The sequence below is a fragment of the Chamaea fasciata genome, unplaced genomic scaffold (assembly GCF_029207755.1).
Source record: "Chamaea fasciata isolate MVZ Bird 193981 ecotype frontalis unplaced genomic scaffold, bChaFas1.0.hap1 SCAF_11, whole genome shotgun sequence".
Lineage (NCBI taxonomy): Eukaryota > Metazoa > Chordata > Aves > Passeriformes > Sylviidae > Chamaea > Chamaea fasciata.
In genome coordinates this window covers 9,172,832-9,192,899 of record NW_027094096.1, presented here as the reverse complement: position 1 = coordinate 9,192,899, position 20,068 = coordinate 9,172,832, and the positions used below count along the sequence as shown (strand labels likewise).

At 38.6% G+C, this 20,068-nt stretch overlaps 1 protein-coding gene across 2 annotated transcripts in view; it reads left to right on the top strand.

Moving 5' to 3' along the window:
• The window catches only part of PAX3 (paired box 3), a 75,753-nt gene extending 60,289 nt beyond the window's left edge, over positions 1-15,464 (top strand). For both annotated transcript variants that reach the window (XM_066193148.1, XM_066193147.1), the window contains exons 6-9: positions 880-1,045; positions 2,136-2,350; positions 13,233-13,479; positions 14,018-15,464. In XM_066193148.1, coding sequence (XP_066049245.1) covers positions 880-1,045; positions 2,136-2,350; positions 13,233-13,479; positions 14,018-14,052 — 663 coding nt within the window. In that variant the 3' untranslated portion in view covers positions 14,053-15,464. The remainder of the gene's footprint in view (positions 1-879; positions 1,046-2,135; positions 2,351-13,232; positions 13,480-14,017) is intronic.
• Positions 15,465-20,068: the final 4,604 nt, after the last annotated feature.

Sequence of the window (20,068 nt, the reverse complement as noted above, 5' to 3'; positions counted from 1 at the left end):
GCCCTTCCAATTTGTGATGTGTGTAATCGCTATAATATCAAAATTAACAAATGTGTTTTGCAGCTTCTATTATGTCTGCATTTGTGATGTCTTGCGTCTTCCTATCTTGGATGTAGTAAGAATCATCCAAGACTCGGAAAACTTAAAACATGAACTGAGAATGATGTGAAGAAAAGCAGATTTATAGCTAAAATGTCCCACAAATCCAAACCCCATCTGGCTGGTGTGCTGTCCTGGGAGCGGATTTCAAAGTGGTTCTGAAATGCTAATCTAATACTGAAGTTCTGACCTACTGCTGTAAGTTTAGTAAGAGTTGTTTTGTACTTATGTGAACACAGGAAAACTTGCTGGAAGGGATTTGTGTATTTTGTATGTAGGGCTTGTATTTTTCCAATTAAAAGTTTAAAGTTCTGTTGGTCATTAGGGCAATATAGTATCCCAATGTATAGGTACATGCACCTTCAAACAGTGCATTAAGTGATACCGCTAACTTGTCAACAAGTTAAAGACAATACAGTACAGACTAAATAGCTTTGGCTGGCACTTACATTAAATGGAGAGCTTTCCCCTTTCTCATTAAATCTGGCACAGTAATGATAGTGATTGAAACCACTAAGACTTGAAAGAGTAGCCAGCTTTTTTCTCAGGAAAGGCTGTGTTTGATAGGAAACTAGGGACCAGAATTCCTGTGTTGAATCTGTTGGACCGTAGAAATGTGTGCCAAGGGCACCTTTCTTGTCTGGGAGCACCGAGTTCAGTGTGCATCTTCTGCATCTCTCATCTCAGACACTGAGTGTGTTTGAAATACAAGGCCGTTATTTCTGATACATCTGTATTAAACGTGCAGAAATCAAATGTTCATATTTAAAACACTTGCAGGTCTGGTTTAGTAATCGTCGTGCCAGATGGAGGAAACAGGCAGGAGCCAACCAACTGATGGCTTTCAACCATCTGATCCCTGGAGGATTCCCACCCAGTGCCATGCCGACTTTGCCAACATATCAGCTCTCTGAGCCCTCCTACCAACCCACCTCCATACCCCAAGGTACAGTAGCCCACAGGTACTTGGTTAAAATAGTGTTACTGGGGGTGTTTCCTGTGCTCATCCATTGTAGAAATATTTTCTTTTGTAATGTGTGAGCTAATTTAGTGTCTGACTCAGGGAGGACTCTGCAAGCCTGCTTATTTTAAGCACGTAAGAACTCCGATTTGTTTTGCTGCAAGAAAGGGTTTCATGTGAAGGGTGCTCTCCAGAGAAATAATCACCTTTTTGCCCAGCAGACATGCAGATTTGGTAAAGTGACAGATGCTCATCCCTGTCCTGCCACTGCACTGACCTGCTTTACTGGAAGTGTCCTGTGTGATGTAGGAGACCAGGTGCACTCTGTCTTTGTTGTGACTATCAGCAATGGAGCATTGGAACTTCTGTTAATACTCTGAATATTTATCTGATGGTGGAAAAAGCAGCTATTCAGAACACTTTGCTTCACATCAGAAAGTAGTCAGTCTCAGTAGGGTAAAAATTTTTTTTAATGTAATTAGAAATTCTGTGAACTTTGATGGATTTGAGTGGGAGGGAAAAGACCCGCAAAATTAGGCTTTGTTAGATTTTACTGTTAAATAAAAACCTTATGAGTGACATTTTATAAAATAAATTATGTGCTATTATTGCTCCCTTCTTGAGATTTTGATCCCAACTCTTGGTGGAGGTTCTAATTGAGGGAATTTTTCACAGCCTAGGGCTTCTCCCATCCACTGCTTGACTTGATACCAACCATGGTGGGATTTCTGAGCTATGACCAGGAGGGGAAAGCTGGTCTTAGAAGTAAACAAATATTTTCCTTTATTTTTATGTAGAGACATATATAAAAAATATTGCTGACAATATGTGCTCACTAAGGGGTGTCTGAAAACCACATGTCTTTTGTTATGATATTTACAGTCTGTTTAAGAATTTTTTGTGTAAACTCATAGGCCAGTTAAATATCCAGCAATATTATAGATTTACTTTTCTACTTAACCATCATTTAGATGCAGGTTCTGATGCAGTTCTCTTAAGCTGAGCTTCACATAATGAACTTATTATGCCAGAAGTAAAGGAGGAAAACATATCAACGTGTTTCTTCTGCTTCCAGCTGTGTCTGATCCGAGCAGCACCGTCCATAGACCTCAGCCTCTCCCTCCAAGCACTGTACACCAAAGCAGCCTCCCTTCAAACCCAGAGAGCAGCTCTGCCTATTGCCTCCCCAGCAGCAGGCATGGATTTTCCAGCTATACAGACAGCTTTGTGCCTCCGTCCGGGCCCTCCAATCCCATGAACCCTGCCATTGGCAATGGCCTCTCACCTCAGGTCAGTCCTGTGTTTTCAGACAGAGGATTTGCTGTATACCAGAACCAAAGAGTCTATTCCCTCAGGCCACAGTATAATGAATTGCCAAATTTAAACCATAATGTATTCTTTATATAAGCCACATGATTTCAGTTTGCGAGTTTCCTTTTTTTTAAAAAAAAATTCTTTTCCTCCTACTGGCTGAATGAAGAGTCATAGCTTATATTTAATTTCAACTGATTTTATAATGGAATCATGCAGACTTCATGTTTGCATTCAGTTGTCAAGCATTTGTAATGTACTGCTCTCTTCTTCTGAAGATCCATGGGTAGGTACAGAAAACAGATCTCGTATTTTTTCTGTGAATAAAATATCTCATTAAAATTACCTCATCAAGATTTTACCAAGCGGTCCAGGAAAATTATGGGCAAGTTGTATGAAGAGTTCCAAGGACTGAGAAATGTGTATTGAGATGAGCTATAATCGAGTTATAAATACATAAATTAGGAGTATTACAGCTCTTTGGCAATATGTAAATGCATGAATACCATAATTGTTTTTCTAATTTGCGTGAGCTCTTTTAAGGAAATCAGGTTAATAAATTGCCTCAATAATTGAGTGTCAAAAGATTGGTCAAATTTTCCTACACACAGCATCTGTCTGAAGCTGACATTATTAGTTAAAGCTTGAATAGATGGTAGCTTATTTTATTAGCAAGAGCTTTGCCCAGGTGCTTGGAAAGAGATGTCCACTAAATTCTGAGGAGTCACAAAGAGGATGCAATCTATAATTACGATCAGGAATCTCTTCAGGGCTGAAAGTGAGAGTTTTAACAGCTTTATCTGCTTTCTACCCTTTTTTCCTCTCAGCGGTTAGAAAAACAGAGAGAAGCTCAGAATGACACAAATGAAAAGTGAAAAGACAATTATACTCAATTACACACTAATCACTGACTATCACCACTGCCTAAGCAGGGAGAGGGCATTCTAATAGGCAGAAAATGAGATTTTAATGGCACAAAGGGTGGCCAAAATAACGACTCGTATATCTTTGCCTCCTTCGTTTTCTTCAACTTGTGGTTTGCATCTCGGGAGTGCAGTTCCTGGTTCCTGTGCAACGGTGATAACTCTGTGCAGCTGAAAAGTTCAAAGGCACTGGAGTTGAAAAGAATGAATAACAAAGGCAATGAAATAAACATTTTTGCCCAAAGGCAAAAGTTCATAAACCCTTTTTTGTAACGGTAAATGTAATTAAGATTCACAGATTCCTATAGCATAGAGTGGGGTACAAAACTTTATGGCTTGAAACCTCAGGAAAAAAATACCACCAGAAAAACAAATGGATGTACTTCCAACAAGACTTGAATAGATTTTGTTTGAAAGAATTCTGATTTCTAAATGCAAACTTCAACAAAATCCATGACATTATATTAGTTGTTTCTGTTTGGTGTTTTTGTGGGTGGTTTTTTTTTTTTTTTTTTTTAATGGCTAGTTTCATAGTGTGCAAGGCTTTCACATTTTTGACATGATTATCTATCTGGTTTTCAGTGTTAATCCATAAAAAGTAGTTGTTAGTGTCAGTTTAGATGTGTGTTGGTTCTGGCCATGGAAAATGTGATCTTTTTTTTTTTCCTCTTTCACAAAGCTTTTATTGTCTGTGACACAGAACTGCAGCACAACAGTAAAGAAATCTTGTGATGGCTGGGCAAAATGGGACAAAAATGTGAGGCCAGGTCTCCTCCTGCCAAAGTTTTGCTCATTTGAGGTCTGATATAATCAAAAGGAGATTCTGTGGTTTTTTACACCCAGTCTTGTCTTTACACTAGGAGACTTCTTTTGTTTGTTTGCTTGTTTGTTTGTTTGTTTGTTTGTTTTCCTTAGACTTCTGAAACCTTTTTCTAACCCAGTGTTTAGCACTTTTGGCTGTGTCCAGCAGCTCTACCAACAGGTTTAGGGGGATGCTGATCCCTCTAAAGCTGACATCATGCTTTCATAGCTCAGTGCCTAGAGGAGATTACTTATGTCCGTTTAGATTTGGAACAACTTCTGGGCAACTGAATGATTACCTTCAACAGATGTTAAAAATCTTCCCATCAAACAATCAAATGAAAAACCCAGACCTAAATTCATGTGGCATTACCAACAGCTCCTCTATATCAGTTTTGGTGCCTAAACAGTGAGTTAGAGACATGCATAAAATGTAGAGATGTATAAAATGACACAGTCAGATTTTGTGTTTATATAATGCAGTAATACAGCCTCAAATATGTAAATTATGTGCAACAAACTGTGGAACTGTAGCAAATCAGTGCAACTCTTGATAGCCAAAGAAGCCTCAGCTGCTGGTCACAATGTTGAGGTGTGAAATGTCCCTTAGTTGTGGGGTGTGTCACTGTGCATCTCCTCTCTGTGCTTCCTCAGGACTCTTCCTGAGGTGCTGAAAGAGAGGCTGAGGTAAGGTGAAGTTGAAAGTCAGCTCTGCATTTTGGGTTTCATGAAAAAGGGAAATGGGAGTTTTCCTGCTGAGTGGGCATGTTGCACTGCCCTGCCTGTGTGCATGGAATTTAGATGAGAAAGAAAGAGGGTCTATTTACTAGCCAGTGCATTTTTTACCACAATAAATCTGGGTGTGTGAGCAATTAACATAATGTTTCCACCCATCCATGTGTCTCTTGCAGGCAAGTGCTCCTGACAAACAGTCTAAAGCTGAATTTGTGGTGACTGTAGCAGGGAGGGGGAAGGGGGGCTTTGTCTGAAGCCCAGATAATATTTTGTGATTAAAAAAACCCACCCTTAGAACATACAGAACAAAATCTAATACTAAGATACGCAGGATCATATTCTTAGCAGACTTAAACCTCTTTCTCCTCTTTGTCATTGATTTATTACAAATGACGTCTGGCACAAAGATGCCAGGGAAGCATTATTTTCTATGTAGAAAGTTTCCATTCCAACATTTTTCTTGAATACGATGGACAAATATGGTGTTTAAGGCAAGCACTGGCAAAGGCAGAGGACAGGCAGAGACACCTAGGGTGATGTAATTTTATTTTTATTGTGTTAGCCTTGAATTTTGGGGTAAGAGAGGACTGTATTCCTCAGTTCTAGGAAGCAGAATGCTTTATTACATACCTGTCTTGCAAGCTGCGTGTTGAAAAGTTGTTGATCTTGTTTAAAAAATAAGAGAACAGAAAGAGTTCCACCTTGTTTAATACTTTTTAACATCAAGACAAGATCTGCAGAGATCCTTCAAATGACTGATTACTCTCCTTGCTCATCTGGTTTATTCATTACTACCTGGATGTGGTGAGAGAACCTCTGTCTTGCAGGCACGCAACGGGTTGACTTTTGCTGGAAAAAGTCAGGGATTAGTGTCTTGGGGAGCTGGCAGCCTGGAGTGTTTGTATTTCATGAAAAAGCAACTCAACTGCAAGCATGCCATCTCAGCCAGGGCTCTTTGAATATAATGTCAGAAAAGAGATTATTAGTGTGTAATATATGTAAATTGCATATTTTTATGTTTTCTATGCCTATTATGCAGCTTCTTGCCTGTCATGCATACATTTATGGGAATATTGTATTTCCTTTTCAAATTAGGTTTTAGTTGCTTAGTGAGTTTTCTTTTAACAAATGTTTTTTAACTCAGAATTATGAGGGGATAGCATATCTGGACATTAATGTATGTATACAGGACTTAGGCATGCTTTTGGGTTGGCATGGCACTTTATGATTAGTGGCCATCACTGGCTTTTTGCTGTGAAGAAGAACAGAGACTGCAGAAACACTTGTCTCACAACTGCAGGTGTATGGTCTTAGAAAAGGGCAGATTGTTTTAAAGACAGGATATCAGTATTTTGAAGTGCTTCATTTAAGATAAGGAAAAAGGCTTTTCCGGTGTACATTGGCATCCCCTGACCTCCTCATGTGCTTTTTATTAGTGTCAGAGCAGCAGAGTCTGCCCTACACCAGGTCAGGCTGTTTGCTGGTTTGGAGAGTGATGTTCTGGCTGCTGTGGATTCAGGTGGAGCAGCAATACTCTGCCTGGATTGCTGCCCATGAGGCCATGTGCTTCCTCTATTTAACCTGTAGAATATTTAACCTGTAGGATAGTTAACCCCTAGGATATTTAACACAGAGGATAATCCAGGCTTAAACAGTACTTCAGTTTTAAGATTTTACTGGGCAAAGAACAAATGTGTGTAGCCTGTCTGCTGCTAGGCATAATTTTTTTTTCCTCCCTGACCTCTAGAAAACTTCTCAGATCTACTCTTTCCTCTTCCTTGCCTTCTCCCCCCATAATTGAATCAAACCTGTAGATTTAAAGGCTGCAGTTTTAACAGGGGAAGTGGATTGAGTATTGAATGGGCTGTGTAGGAAATCATAACAGCCTTTAACAAAGTATGCAGTTTCATGCCATTACCTGGAGCTCAGGAATAATCTTGATAAGAAAATCCCAAACTTTTCCGTGAACAGTAGTAAAGATGCAAGCTGTTTCAAAGCTTCTTTCTTCTTCTGTCAAAACATTTCACTGCCTGAGTTTAAGAGTTACCCTGTAACTCCTTTTGGTGAGATAGATCTTAGGCAATGCACTTCTCTTAAGTCTTAGAGAGCACTTGGTTTTCATTAACCTGATGTATGGAACTGATAGCAGCAGTCGAATCAGTTAGATATGTTCATACTGTCTTGTTAACTCTTGTTTTTAAGGGAGGCACAGGAACCAGGGCTAAAAAAAAAAATCTCATTCCCTCATTAAGAGGGACAAAAGCAGTGAAAAAAAGCAGCTATTAATTCATCATACTTTTCCCTATGCCTTCTGTTGGATTACCTTGAACTGGTTGCCCACAGAAACATTTGGGTTCAAGTCCCACAGCATCACAAAGCTCATGATCTTTGGCACAGTGCACTTGGCTTTGAGAGCTCTTTGCTTAATGACCCAAGAACATGAGACAGGACATGGATTTCTTGTGAGTAATAAAGTTAATTCACATGATACAATTTTCATGAACAAGAGTTTTTGTTCTTTTTATTTTTTAATTTAAAAACAGAAGTTCAGACAATGAGGTTGATTATTTTTTGTTTCTGTGAGTAAACCAGATGAGATTCAATAGTTTTGTAATTTTTACTGTGTAAAAGTAAGAACATGTATTTTTTCTTTAGTAATTTTAAGAATATTTTATATAAAATATTATATATTTTATACTGTATATATTTATATAGCATATATTTATAGATAATATAACATGTGCTATATACAGTAATACAGCAGAAAAAAAAATAAACAGGTGAGAGTACGTTTTTGAATGTCCACCTCAACTTTTCTCTTTTCTTTTGGTTTGTTTTGCTTTTAGCCATAACAAATCCATACACCCCAGTTGTTGTGGGAAGGTGTGTGAGAGCTGAGCTAGTGACAGCTGGGCTGGTGTTCATAATGGCCAGAATCCTTCTTTTGTGTTTGGAGCTGAATAGAAGGTGGGAGGAGGAGAGTTCACAGGCAAAGAGCAACCTAATACCAAATTTAGGCTTGTTATGATTTCTTTTGAGTAATATTGCCATAGCTGAGCATTTAAAGTCATGAGACTCCATACTCTGAGGCTGCCTGAAAAAGTTGTGAGGTGATTGATTGTATAGATATGCTTATATATTCATAAATTATGAGTTTATGTTCATCTTTGAGATTTGTTTTTACCTTTTTAGTCATCTTCGGTTGCTTTTCATACCAGGGGCTCAAGAATTAGCTGATCTTAGAATTATTTTGGTGACAGTATCAAGTTCTGGGACTCTATGATATATCACTTTAAAAAAGGCATGAGTTTTGTGACAGACTGTAATAATGTTCTGAATAATGTTTGGTAATTCTCTGTAGGTAAAAATGTATGTAATGAAAGAATCAAGTTATCCTCCTAATTATCCTAAATGTGCACCAGTGCACCTTCTCTAATTCCAGTGTAGGTACCAGTGATACCTGGTGGTGTGAAATCAGTATGAGGTCTCTTTTGGTATGAATATGCAGAGAGTCAGATCACCAATGTCCAGTCAGTACATTTGCTCTTATTTTCATTAACCAAGTATGTGGTTGCCAGCTCTTGCCATTTGGCAGAAAATGACTTTCTGACAGGTTTCTTGTATCCAATAGAAATATTCATATATATAAAATGAATCAGCAATGTGGTTCTAGGATCCCATTGATATATATCCATACAACTAATTAACTTTAATTAATCCTCTGAAATCTCTCATTATAGTGCATGATAACAGTCCTTTTTGTGTTCTTTCTTGTGCAATATTTTGTTTTTTGAGAGATTTCTCTACAGTGAAGAGAGTTAACAGCAGGTAATGCCATTCATCTCGGAAGGAGTTTGAAATTTTCAGTGTTAGTGATGAATGAGGGTATCTGACCCACATCTGTTTTACATTAGAATGGAACATTGCCCTGACATCGTTAGGAGCATTTGTCAAGATTCCCTGGACAGAGCTTCTGTAAATTACATGCTGCAAATGTGTCAGGGTCAGATAAGAGGATATCATTAACTGTGCTAAAGTTTACTCATGGTTCTGTCAGTTCAACTTAATATGTTAACTGCCACCCGTTTTCCTTGAGCTGTTTCATTAAATCTTTCATTCACAGGAGGGGAAAAATAGTATCACTGTACCCAAAAAAATATTGCACATGTTCTTTTCTCATAAATCATATTAATTGCAGGCATGGTCACAAAGCATATTAAACACAGGCATGCGTAAATGAATTAAAACATATGAGAATTTTATTGTGCCTATGGAGGGTCCTACATCCTCAAATACTAACCATGTTAACAGCCAGAACGCTTCATTTCAATAAAATAAGCTTTTTGTTTGTTTGTTTTTGTTTTGTTTTGTTTTGTTTTGTTTTGTTTAGTGGCCTAAAGTAAACTAAAATACTTCTATTTGGTGATAATAGAAGTATTTTCCAACAGGTGATAATGGACCAGACATTGTGTCCATGCCTTCAAGGCTTTCATGAGTTCTCTGTCTCGATCCTATCCTCTGCTAATGATTTTGTACTGACTCCACTGGCAAGGGATTTGTCCTAATGAATATTTTGGATTGCTTCAGATGTGTTCTTCTAGAAAAACTTTTCAGTAGAATTTGGTTGTTGCAGTCCACTGTGTTCTGTTTACTTCTTCCTAATTTCACCTTTGTCTTCTAATAGAATGATTTTATCAATTTTATATTGTATTTTATTGTATAAGCACAAAGGCTGTGCATCAACATTCCTGTGTGCATTTTTTAAAAGGTGAGAACAAAATATATGTAGCTAAAAAACTTAAATCTGATTTTTTTTTTCCACATTTATAGGAGTTCTACTCTAAAATAAATCGAATAGTTATTGCATCACTCTATTGTACTGTTAGCTCAGCTGTTGGATTCTGGGTCAGTGAGGCTGATAATTACTAATTTAGCTTTCCCAAAGTGATTTAGAAGGAAGCACATATTTTCCAGTAATTTGGATGGTATAGAGATTGAATAAAATTATTTTCTACTTTAAATATTATAAAGCAATCATATCTGTTTACTCCCTTAGAACTACACTGCTTCATCCCTACAGAAGATCTGAGCTACAAAATCCAGATCCTTGTGTGTCTCCTGTGCAGCGCTAAGCTGAGGGTGCTGAGCATCTTGCAGACATGGCCTGTTAATGGATTTCTAATTGATTAGGTGAAAGTTATCCATGCCCTTCCTGTAACTCCTTGTATGGGTGAGAAGGTCATGGCACATACCGCAGCAAAGACTCCTGCCCTGAGGCTACTTCCCTTAGAGCTTTCAAAACAGACATGACCAAAAATCAAATTATTTAGATACTAATCAACTGCAGGATGATTCTGAAGGCCTCTGAAGAAGATATTTCTGGGAAGTTGGTTACTGTTCAGACTTCAGTTTTCTCCGGCTCAGAGACAGATGGCTCAGTCAGTTCTGCTCCAGAATATTTACTAGGTGCATGTCCACTTAATAAAATGATCCCTAATTATTTTCTAATTTTAAAAAGTTAAAGTAAATCTCACCTAACACTAATTTTAGTTTGTTAAAGAAAAGAAATCTCTATCCAAATAGAGTTGCTACTGATGTTTGAGTGCCGTTTGAGACTGTCTGGACCTAGGTTTAAATTTCAAGATAAATCTCCAATTTTAAAATAACTTCCAATCCAAAAGTTTTTGAGCTCACTCTTTTTGCTGGCAAAGTCTAAATAATTTTGTGTTGGGTTTTATTCTGTTGAAAATGTTAAATTAAAAAAACAAAAACAAAAACAAAAAAACACCTCTACTTGAAATACACAGTTGGTAAAATAGTTATTTACCCAAAATAGCAGTTGTTCCTAAAAGTGCTGGCAGACAGCATTGATGTGAGAGCCCTGAGGCAGAGAAGAGTTTCCTGTGACATGAGCCCAGCCCAGCCCCTTCTCCGTGCTCTTGAACTTGGAACAAAACCTGGGGAAGTCCTGTAAATATTGGTGTCACCCTGGCCCTACATGGCAATGGAAAGGGTTGTGCACTTGAGATTTCTGATAAACCCCTGTGCATTTTAAACCTTAGTCAAAACCATGATACTCCTGCCAACAGAAATATTTCCCAAAGTAGTAATTTTCCCTGTAAATGTTTAAGTTATCCCTTTTTTTTTCTTTTATTTTTTTTTCTGTAGTTCTTTCTCATATTTTAACTCTATTAGTGTTAATTTCAAAGGACAAGCATTAATATAACCTGAATGAACACAGGTTCTAATTCTGTGACCTGCTGATGCAGTGTCAGGTCATTAAGCATGCTACATTTTGGACCATATCAAATTCCAAAGTTATGAGAAAAGTATTTGGAATTTCTGAAACAGAAAAACTTGCTAAAATAATAGAAATTTTAATGGTTTTCAGAACCAATTTTTAGAACAAAAGCTTGAGAGTCCAGTATTTTCAACTTTTGGGGGAGTTTTGGCAAAAATTAAGTACAGATAACATGATTTTTCGATCTGTGGTGATTTCAGAGTTGTTTTTTTTTTATTATTAACCACAAGTTCTTTCAACAGGTTTTGGGCATTAAATGTATTTGTTGAATTAAATAGAAAATTTCTTACATCCTGAATCCAAATTAATCTTGTTTTTATAACTTAAAAGTTGTAAGATTTCAATATCCGAATACAGTCTTTGCATATATTTTGGAATTTCTTTTTGCATTAATGCTTCAGTTTGTGAAACATTCAGCAAATACCACCAGTTAAACACATGTTTTTCAGCTTAGTAAATCAGAAGTGAACATTCCAGTGCTATACGTAGTAACTGAACTTCTTTCTCAGCAATTTTTTTTCCAGTAAGATATCTTGGATGTATTGGATGCAAACATATTTTGTGTTCTCCATGCAAGGATCTGGGTTTCTCTTTCTGAACTACTCTGCTTCTACCTCTTGCTCTTTTCCTAATCAGACATGTAAAAAACTGGGTAGGTCTTCTTTCCTACCTAAATCACTGTCCCTGGATCTTGTTTCATCTCTTTATTAAGAAAAACAAAAAACAACCCAAACCAACAAAAAAGCAAACGACTCAGAGCTGGAAGCACAAGCTCCCTGTAATAATAATAATACCTTTTAGTTTGTGATGGAAAATAAGTACAGTTCCAGGAGGAGCATCAGAACTTCAGGAAACACATGTTCTTATGAAGTTTAATTTAGTCTTTAAAAAATAGACTCCAATTTTAAAACCTCTCTTTAGTTTATGGCAAGAATTGCTGCAAAGCAAAATGATTATCAAACAGCACATGTCAGATAATTGTAATGCCTTTTTGGAGCAAGAACAGGCTGTGAATTATCACAATATGCAGTTTTGGCAGAAGCTGTATGTCATCCATCCGTTAGAAGCTGCAGAATGCTTGTCAGGCTCTGAAGTGCACTTTATTTCAGCAAAAGTAAGCAAATCTCAGTCATACACTTATTTTCAAAGTGTTCTGTAGTGGTGTGCCAGGAAAGGAAATGTTCTCCAACCTGTAGAGGGAGAGATTTTTGAACAACAAGAACTTTTCACTGTAGTTTCATGCTTGAAAACACAGATGCTTTGGAAATCTTTTCTTTCTCTTCTACTGGAAAGTATGGCCTAGAGGGCTGGGCTTTTATAGGGACAAGCATGTATTTTCCAGTAAACTCTTTTCAGCCACTCATTTTAAAACTGTCCCTGTAGAAGCAGCGTAATAAAGGAGTCACAGCTGACTTGAAGTCACTCTGGACTACCTGACTCTTTCTGCTGTGTCCTCTAACTCAGATGATGGAATCCATAACTGGTGTTAGGACCAGCACTTTACTCTTGCACATTCATTTCTTTACAGCACACAGGGCATGCAGCAAAAGGGAGTATGGCTGCTCTGCCCCTTTCCCAGCACCCAGAAAATCAGGATTCAGTGGGGTTCTTTGTTACTTCCATCAGTAGTGGTACCGGGCTCTGCTCCAAACTGATTTCATTGTAATGGTTGCTGATGTTAGAGAAGAAAATTGTGTGAGCTTTTTCACATCTTTATCTTTGTAGATCTTGCAGGACATCATGGTTAAACAGCCACTACTTGTTTTTTGTTCTCTTATAATTTAGTCCTCAAGGAATAAACATCTGCAGAACTCCCAGCTGGGGCTGGGATCAGGCACTCTAAAACCATAAAAGTTTTAAAAAATATTATTCCTTATTTGTCCCAATATAACTTCTTATTGCTTGTTGGCCATCAGATTTTATGTTGGTGGATGATGCAACCAAATTCTACTTCCTCTTGGGATTAGCTATTCAAAGCACAACTCAAGTATCAAGTCTACCTGGTTTAGGAAATCAAATTATAGATTTGAGAACTTCTGTGGTTCTGTAAGCAATGCAGTCCTTCATATATTTTAACTCTTTGTATTATTCTACTTCTTAGGTAATGGGACTCTTGACTAACCATGGTGGCGTGCCTCACCAGCCCCAAACTGATTATGCCCTGTCCCCTCTAACTGGGGGCCTGGAGCCCACCACCACTGTGTCAGCCAGCTGCAGCCAGAGGTTGGATCATATGAAGAGCTTAGACAGCCTGCCCACATCCCAGTCCTACTGCCCACCAACCTACAGCACCACGGGATACAGCATGGATCCCGTCACGGGCTACCAGTACGGCCAGTACGGACAAAGTGAGTACAGCACGTGTCACTGGGGAGGGCACACAGCTACCAACAGCCTGTGCTGCCTGCCTGCCTGCCTGTCTGTCTGTCTGTCTGTGAGGAAGGGAGTTCTGAGCAGAGATCCTCAGGGCTCACTGCTACTTCTCCTCAAAGCCATGCACTGGTGAGATAGCTGATTGTTCGAGCAGGATTTCTGCTGCATAATTATTTTCTTAAGTGATGTCAACAACATCTTGATGTTATTAATTGTTGAGACATGAAACCTGATTGCCATTAGGTAAAACATAAGGGTTGTCCAAAATGAAATAACCGCTGGCATTCCACTATTAGAAACACATGTTCTTAATGAGGTCAGCTCAAGAATCATTACAGTATATAATCCCAGATACATAGAGTTTTGTCAAACTTGTCCTAGGAATAAAAATATTAGTCCCTTTCCTTTGATATATCAGTATTAAATATGACATTGTCAACCTGTAGTTGGCATGGCCCCATGCTGTGAGGTTGTCACAGCACGACTTAAAAAGCTTCTTTTGCTTTTTTGCAGGTGCCTTTCATTATCTGAAGCCAGATATTGCATAAATGAACTGTCCACTTCAAGTTAAAGCTGGTCTTGTTTTCCGGTCTCACTCCAAGGCTTGGATATGAGGGATCTTCTCAACACAGTGCAGCCTAAACTGGGGCAGTCCCACTGAGAGAAACAAGCTTGTTATGTTTTCTCCAGTCATAGCTTTTAGTAGACTTTTGAAGGCTGGACAAAGCTATACAGAAGACAAAGGCCAAAAGCAATAATGAATAAACGTGACATGCTTCATTATGAGTGGGTATACAACACAGAGCAGTATTTAACATCACAGCCTGGCAAACATTCCATTTTTTTGTTGTTGTTGAAATTAATGTGCATTGATTGGGACAAATGGAACATTTTGAAATTAAACTTAGAGCAGTTGAGCTCTGTGTACTCTGACTCATCTGACATCCAGTGCTGACTTTAGTCTAACTTTAAAACAGCTCAGTTTCTGAAGCAAGGTTGGGAGAGCCTCTCACTGTACACACTGGAAATTGTCATCAAGAGGAAACGTCACAGTCCCTAGGAAGCTGGATAAGTGTGAAAGACTTTCTGAGCAACCCATTGGTTACCTTACCATGCTTTTGTAATCAGCTTGCCAATAAACGTCACTCACAGGTTTTGCTTTACCAAGAGAGGAGATCTTGTGTAACATGAAATCCAGATTTTACCTTTTTGTATGTGTTTTCCCAGCGTGTTTTACCTTTTTAAAGGAACATGGGAGACAAAAACCCCACCAACAACGCGACTGATTTTTCACGACTGCCTAGCAATGTGCAATACTGTGTACCTCACACAAACTTTGGGATCATCCAAAGTCATAGATATAGAATCAGAACTATATTTTTGCAGGTACTTTTATTTTTGCAGTGCATAATTCCTGATGATAAAATACAGAAATGTTTCAGTCTGCTGGATTACTGAAGTCCAGCTTGCTAATCATGATTTAGAGGTCATCTTCAGGAAACAATACTAAGAAATGATTACGTTTACATGTTTTTTAGTGATGTACAGGACATAGACAGAGATGGACCTGTATTTGACACATCTGTTTAAATTATACAGTGATATCCAATATAGAAAGTATAATTATAGGAACCAACGTTTACAAGAAGTTTGCATCGTGACATTTTAGAATGTCAATAAATTTGTGTTTTGTGATGTTGAGAGGAAGAGGACGATGGAAGGCGGGATTATTTATTTCTCTCTATTCTTGGAACAAAGAGGGAGGCAGAACACAAATACATTCCTTTTAGAGTTAAGGACTATGAAGTAGTAAGTTAGACTAGGTTCAGTACAGAGGTTAGTTCACACAATGGTCTTAAGGGTGATGGAAAAATGAAATATTATCTTTGTGTTGCAGCCTCTACAACAAAATGTGTTGTAAAAAAAAGAAAAACCCAGAAAAAAAAAACAAACAGAAAAAGAAAACAAAAAAACAAATGTCTTTCATGTAAAAAGTTCAGTAAATATTTACTATTTATAATGAATAAACATTATGAAGACTTGCAAAGCACTGATGATTTTGTCCTAAAATGTAGTATTGTGATAAATACATTGATACATTTTAATCTGAATATCATGAAGAAATAAACCATGTTATCTTCAATGCAGACTGTATTCATTATGTGAGTGTATTCTGCACACATCCTGGGCTGTGGGAGCATGGGGCAGCCTCTGTGCCCAGGTACAGCTTGTGTGCCACATGGAACTCTGTGTGTGTCTGGGTGAATGGGAGATCTTTGACTGGGATGAACTTTGCATTTTCTGAGTGCTGTGAGTACCAGGAGTACATCTTCCCAACAAGGGAAAAGCCCTTTCCATACAGTCTAAAGAAAATAACATAGTTTTAAACTCAGCACAAGTAGGGCAACTGAGATGGCTTCGGAAAATGCAGGGACTTTGTAATCTGTTGTGGGTAGTATCTGTCCTGTATTATATTTTTTTTCCTCAGAAACTCAAGAATTTTTTAATAGGCCTACACACAAGCTGATTGTAACATGGGGAAAACCCGTCAAAATGGGTGGAGTAAATTTAACTGCCACATCAGTGTGCAAGGGAATCTTATTTCACCCTAGGCTTGGTGAACATTTAATTTCCTCACTGTTTTGTAGGGGATGTAACTACCTTGAATTTATTTCTGCTTTTATTCCATGTGTATTTTATTTTTATTTTGTTCTTTAAAGTCTAGCCCTCTTCCATTGGAAAAGGAAGGAATACATTTCTTGAAAATAGGACATCAAAAATGCTGAAAAATTGGGAAAGGAGATTTCTTTTTTTTTCCTATTCAGTTTTGGTTTCTCTGATACACTTTTTAACTTCTGAGACAATTATAATATAAAACTTTCTTATTAACACCTGTTCCTTGCTCTAAACTGCTATTTTTAATGATTGTTTTCAAAGTTGCTTCCAATGACTTGGCCCTTTGCAATTGTCTCATGTCCTAGCCTTGCTGCGAAGGCCATGTAAACTTCTATTTCCCCCTTGCAATCCCTTTTCTGTAAAATATTGGATAGAATCCTGCTTGTTTACACAGTTTGGAACTGGGTGATGAGTGCTCCTTCCCAGGAGGAGTGTACCCTTGTCACAGGGAGATAGAAAAATGTCACCTTCCTTTTCTGTTCTGGCAGCTGCAGGGCTGGGAGACCTGTGATTTCTCCCCATCCCCTCAATCCCACTGAGGTGCTTTACTGTCCTCATGCCAGGGAATGGACATTTTGGCAGTTGCATCCTCTTAGGGGTGTCCCAAATACTTGTGTGTGAGCCTAATGCAGGGCAGGAGACACTGGAAACAAGACAGAAAGGGAGAAAAGGCCCTGTCCCTGCCCATGGTGTGGGGTTGGAACTGAACGATCTTTAAGGTCCGTTCCAACCTCAGCCATTCTCTGATGCTTTGAAAATCATCCATTCTTCTCCCAGCCAAGCCATGCAGTGGAGAACTGGGATGAACTCTTGTCATGGGAAGGGAGGAGCCTGGAGCAGAAGGACTAAGAAATACTTTGATTTATTACGTGCTGTAGAAATCTTTGATAGAGCTAAAAGGATAACTTGGGACACTATTGATCCTTTCTTGTTATCACTGTCAAGACTGAAGAGGTTCTTGGGAACCACATGTGTTTCTGGGATATGAATCCTGAACGCTCAGAAAGTCAAAGCGGAATGAGCCTGCCATGAATATTGCATTTGACAGAAAAACCATGCAGTTGATGGGAGGAATGTGCTCACAGCAATGGAGTCCAAACCCCACTCACTTATGAGTGCAGAAAGGGCAGGTCTCAGGGTTCCTCCTCTTATTTTCCCTTTTTTCTGTGCGTGAGAGTGCATATTTTAGAAGACAGAAATAAGTCACCACAGCTGCTTATCCAGCTGTCATCTCATTAGAACTGGAAGATTTTCAGAGACAGGCTTTCACAATTTTTTTTTTTTGTGTCACAACCATAATTTTAAAATTACCATTAAGTCTTCCTTTATCTAGAAATGACTTCTACTCCCATCACAATACCCAGTATTTGCACTTTGCCATACTTTAGTATGTATTGCCATTCCTTTACCCAGGCATTAATGAATGAAGTAGGAAAAGAACAATTTTTAATGACACTTATTATCCTTTTCCCTAGATATTTCAGTGTTTCTCATTTAAATAAATGCTAAAAAGAAACATTTTTTCTCCAAAAATCACACAGGGTTTTCTACTCAGTATTGCTCAAAAGTCCATCCAAACAACAAATGCAGTGCATCCTGAAGTGTATGTTTCTGGGCTATTTTGAAAGGCACAAAATGCTGATCCCAATCTACAAATCTTCACTGAAAATAGCTGATTGTCAAGCAGGTCTGTGTCCTCAGAAATCCATTTCTGCACCTATGTGGTATTAGAGTTAGGCTTTTAGTCCCTATGTTAAGGTCTGTGCAAATTAAAACACAAAATATCTGGCTCTAGGTCTATAACCTGCATCTCCAAGTGTAATGAAAAAATACAAAGCTACTTAACTTCGCAATTCCAAACCCCACCCCTAATTATCACACGCCACTAATGTTTTTTGGTACCAAGGATATCTGCGTTTTCTCAGAAGTAAGGCAGACAACAGCATGTAAACTATATGTTACGTCTGAATTCTGCGATATATTTCACAGAAGATATAAGAAATGAGTTGTCTCTGGTTACTGCTGATGTAAAAGCAGTAAAAAAAGTATACATGTTTGCTGTGTTGGTAACCATGAACATTCTCCACATTTGCTATCCAGAAAGTCTTCCGGCCTTAAAGTCTATAAAGTGGATTACTAGAAGATATCTTTGGATGAAATAAGAAATTAATTTAAGGCAGTATCAATGGGACCATCAGAAACCTGGAACAGCTTGAATTTATAAACTTTGTCTTGTTCACTTCAATGTTCTGCTTAATTACAAGAAAACCCAAATCCTGATCAGAAGATCTCATTTTTAATTTATTTTCGCTTTTCCAATGACATCTAGACGTTCCCTAGGGCAACTGGCGAGTTCTAGGGTTATTTAAAGAAGCACGTGAGTTGATTTGAATCTGTTCAAGATATTTGTCTGTTGTAAAATAATAAAACTGGCAGTCTGCTTCTGTGGTCATTGCAGGTAAGAGGCCATTTGACGTGTCAGATATTCACTCCCTATTCTCTCCCAGCACTTCTGGGCAGCTCATCACAGGCTGGAAAATTCTCATCAGGCTCAGGGAGCGAAATGCTACAGCTAGGGGCTCAAAAAAGTTACAGGTATTTATCATACACACAGGCTTCAAAATCAGGATGTACGTAGTGTTGGTGTTTGGCTCTGTTTTGCCATCATGGTTCCCACAAACAGCACTTTGCAGTGTTCACACACAGTTGAAATCTCTGCTTAGTGCATTTACGTCACCTCAGAACCAGTGACTGATTAACCCGGGGTGGCTGTGGACAGCTTTGGGCACTGCAGCATTTTGACATGTATTGTTTAGTATTCAGCTACTCAGGCAATGTCATGAAAAATCATAATAAAACTAGGAAGACACATCACCTTTGACCTTTGCTGAATAATTTAATAAAGCCAGCTTGATACACAAATATGAAGGAGCAGTTGCTGGTGAGAGCGGAACTATTGCTTCCTTGTCTGAGAATTGGAAACAGTTCAGAAGCTTTATTAACCATTCGGTGTCTTCATCTTCAGCAAAGTTTGTCCCTTAGGCCATAACCAAATGTTAAACTACTTGTTTCTCCCCACACTCCCCTCCTTCCAGCACTCACACGGGTATCTTTGCTTATGCTGCACACATTTATGGTCTCAGTTCTTCTCATGTCTCTACAATTATCCATTTTTTTTCCTCACAGACTCAGTTTTATTTACACAAACACTTTCTCCCCATGTAATGATTATAAATCATAATATGATCATCATAATATTCATAATGATCTCAAATGTACATACCTCTAAAATTTTAGCTTTAAAAGGGTGATTGTTACAGGTACTCTGCCCACTCAAACCATGATATTTTATAACTCAGAAATTCAGAGATGGAAAAAATGTCTTTAGAGCCACTCTTGTCTAAGTGTCCCCATGGTCAGTACTAGAATAATTAAGGGTACAGATCTCCTGAGTTTTTGGGAATGCTGTTTTGGCTGCCCTTATCCTGGGGAAGGGTCAGCGGGGCTGGGGGTGCTGTGGCTTGCAGGGACTATGGAGTTCTGCACTACATGAGCCATGGAGCACCACTGGGGCCTTTCCCCTCTGGGGAGTTCATGACACAGTGTTTGACTGAAGCCTTTCTCCATCGTCCTCATCTGAGGTCTCCAGGTGGTGGAAGACACACTTTGCGCTCAATGTCCTGGCTTCTCATTGCCTCCCTTTCCCCTGTGGGTCTCCAACAAACTTGAGTCCTGCCAAGGTGTCCGCACTCGCCAGGTATCCAATAGCCACACCTTTTATCCCAGTGCCTGCATCAGCTCCATGGAATTTCACTTTCACTTGCCCTTCACAAAGACTCTGACCCACAGCACCAGCATCAACTGCAGCGCTCCCAAAACCTCCCAGCA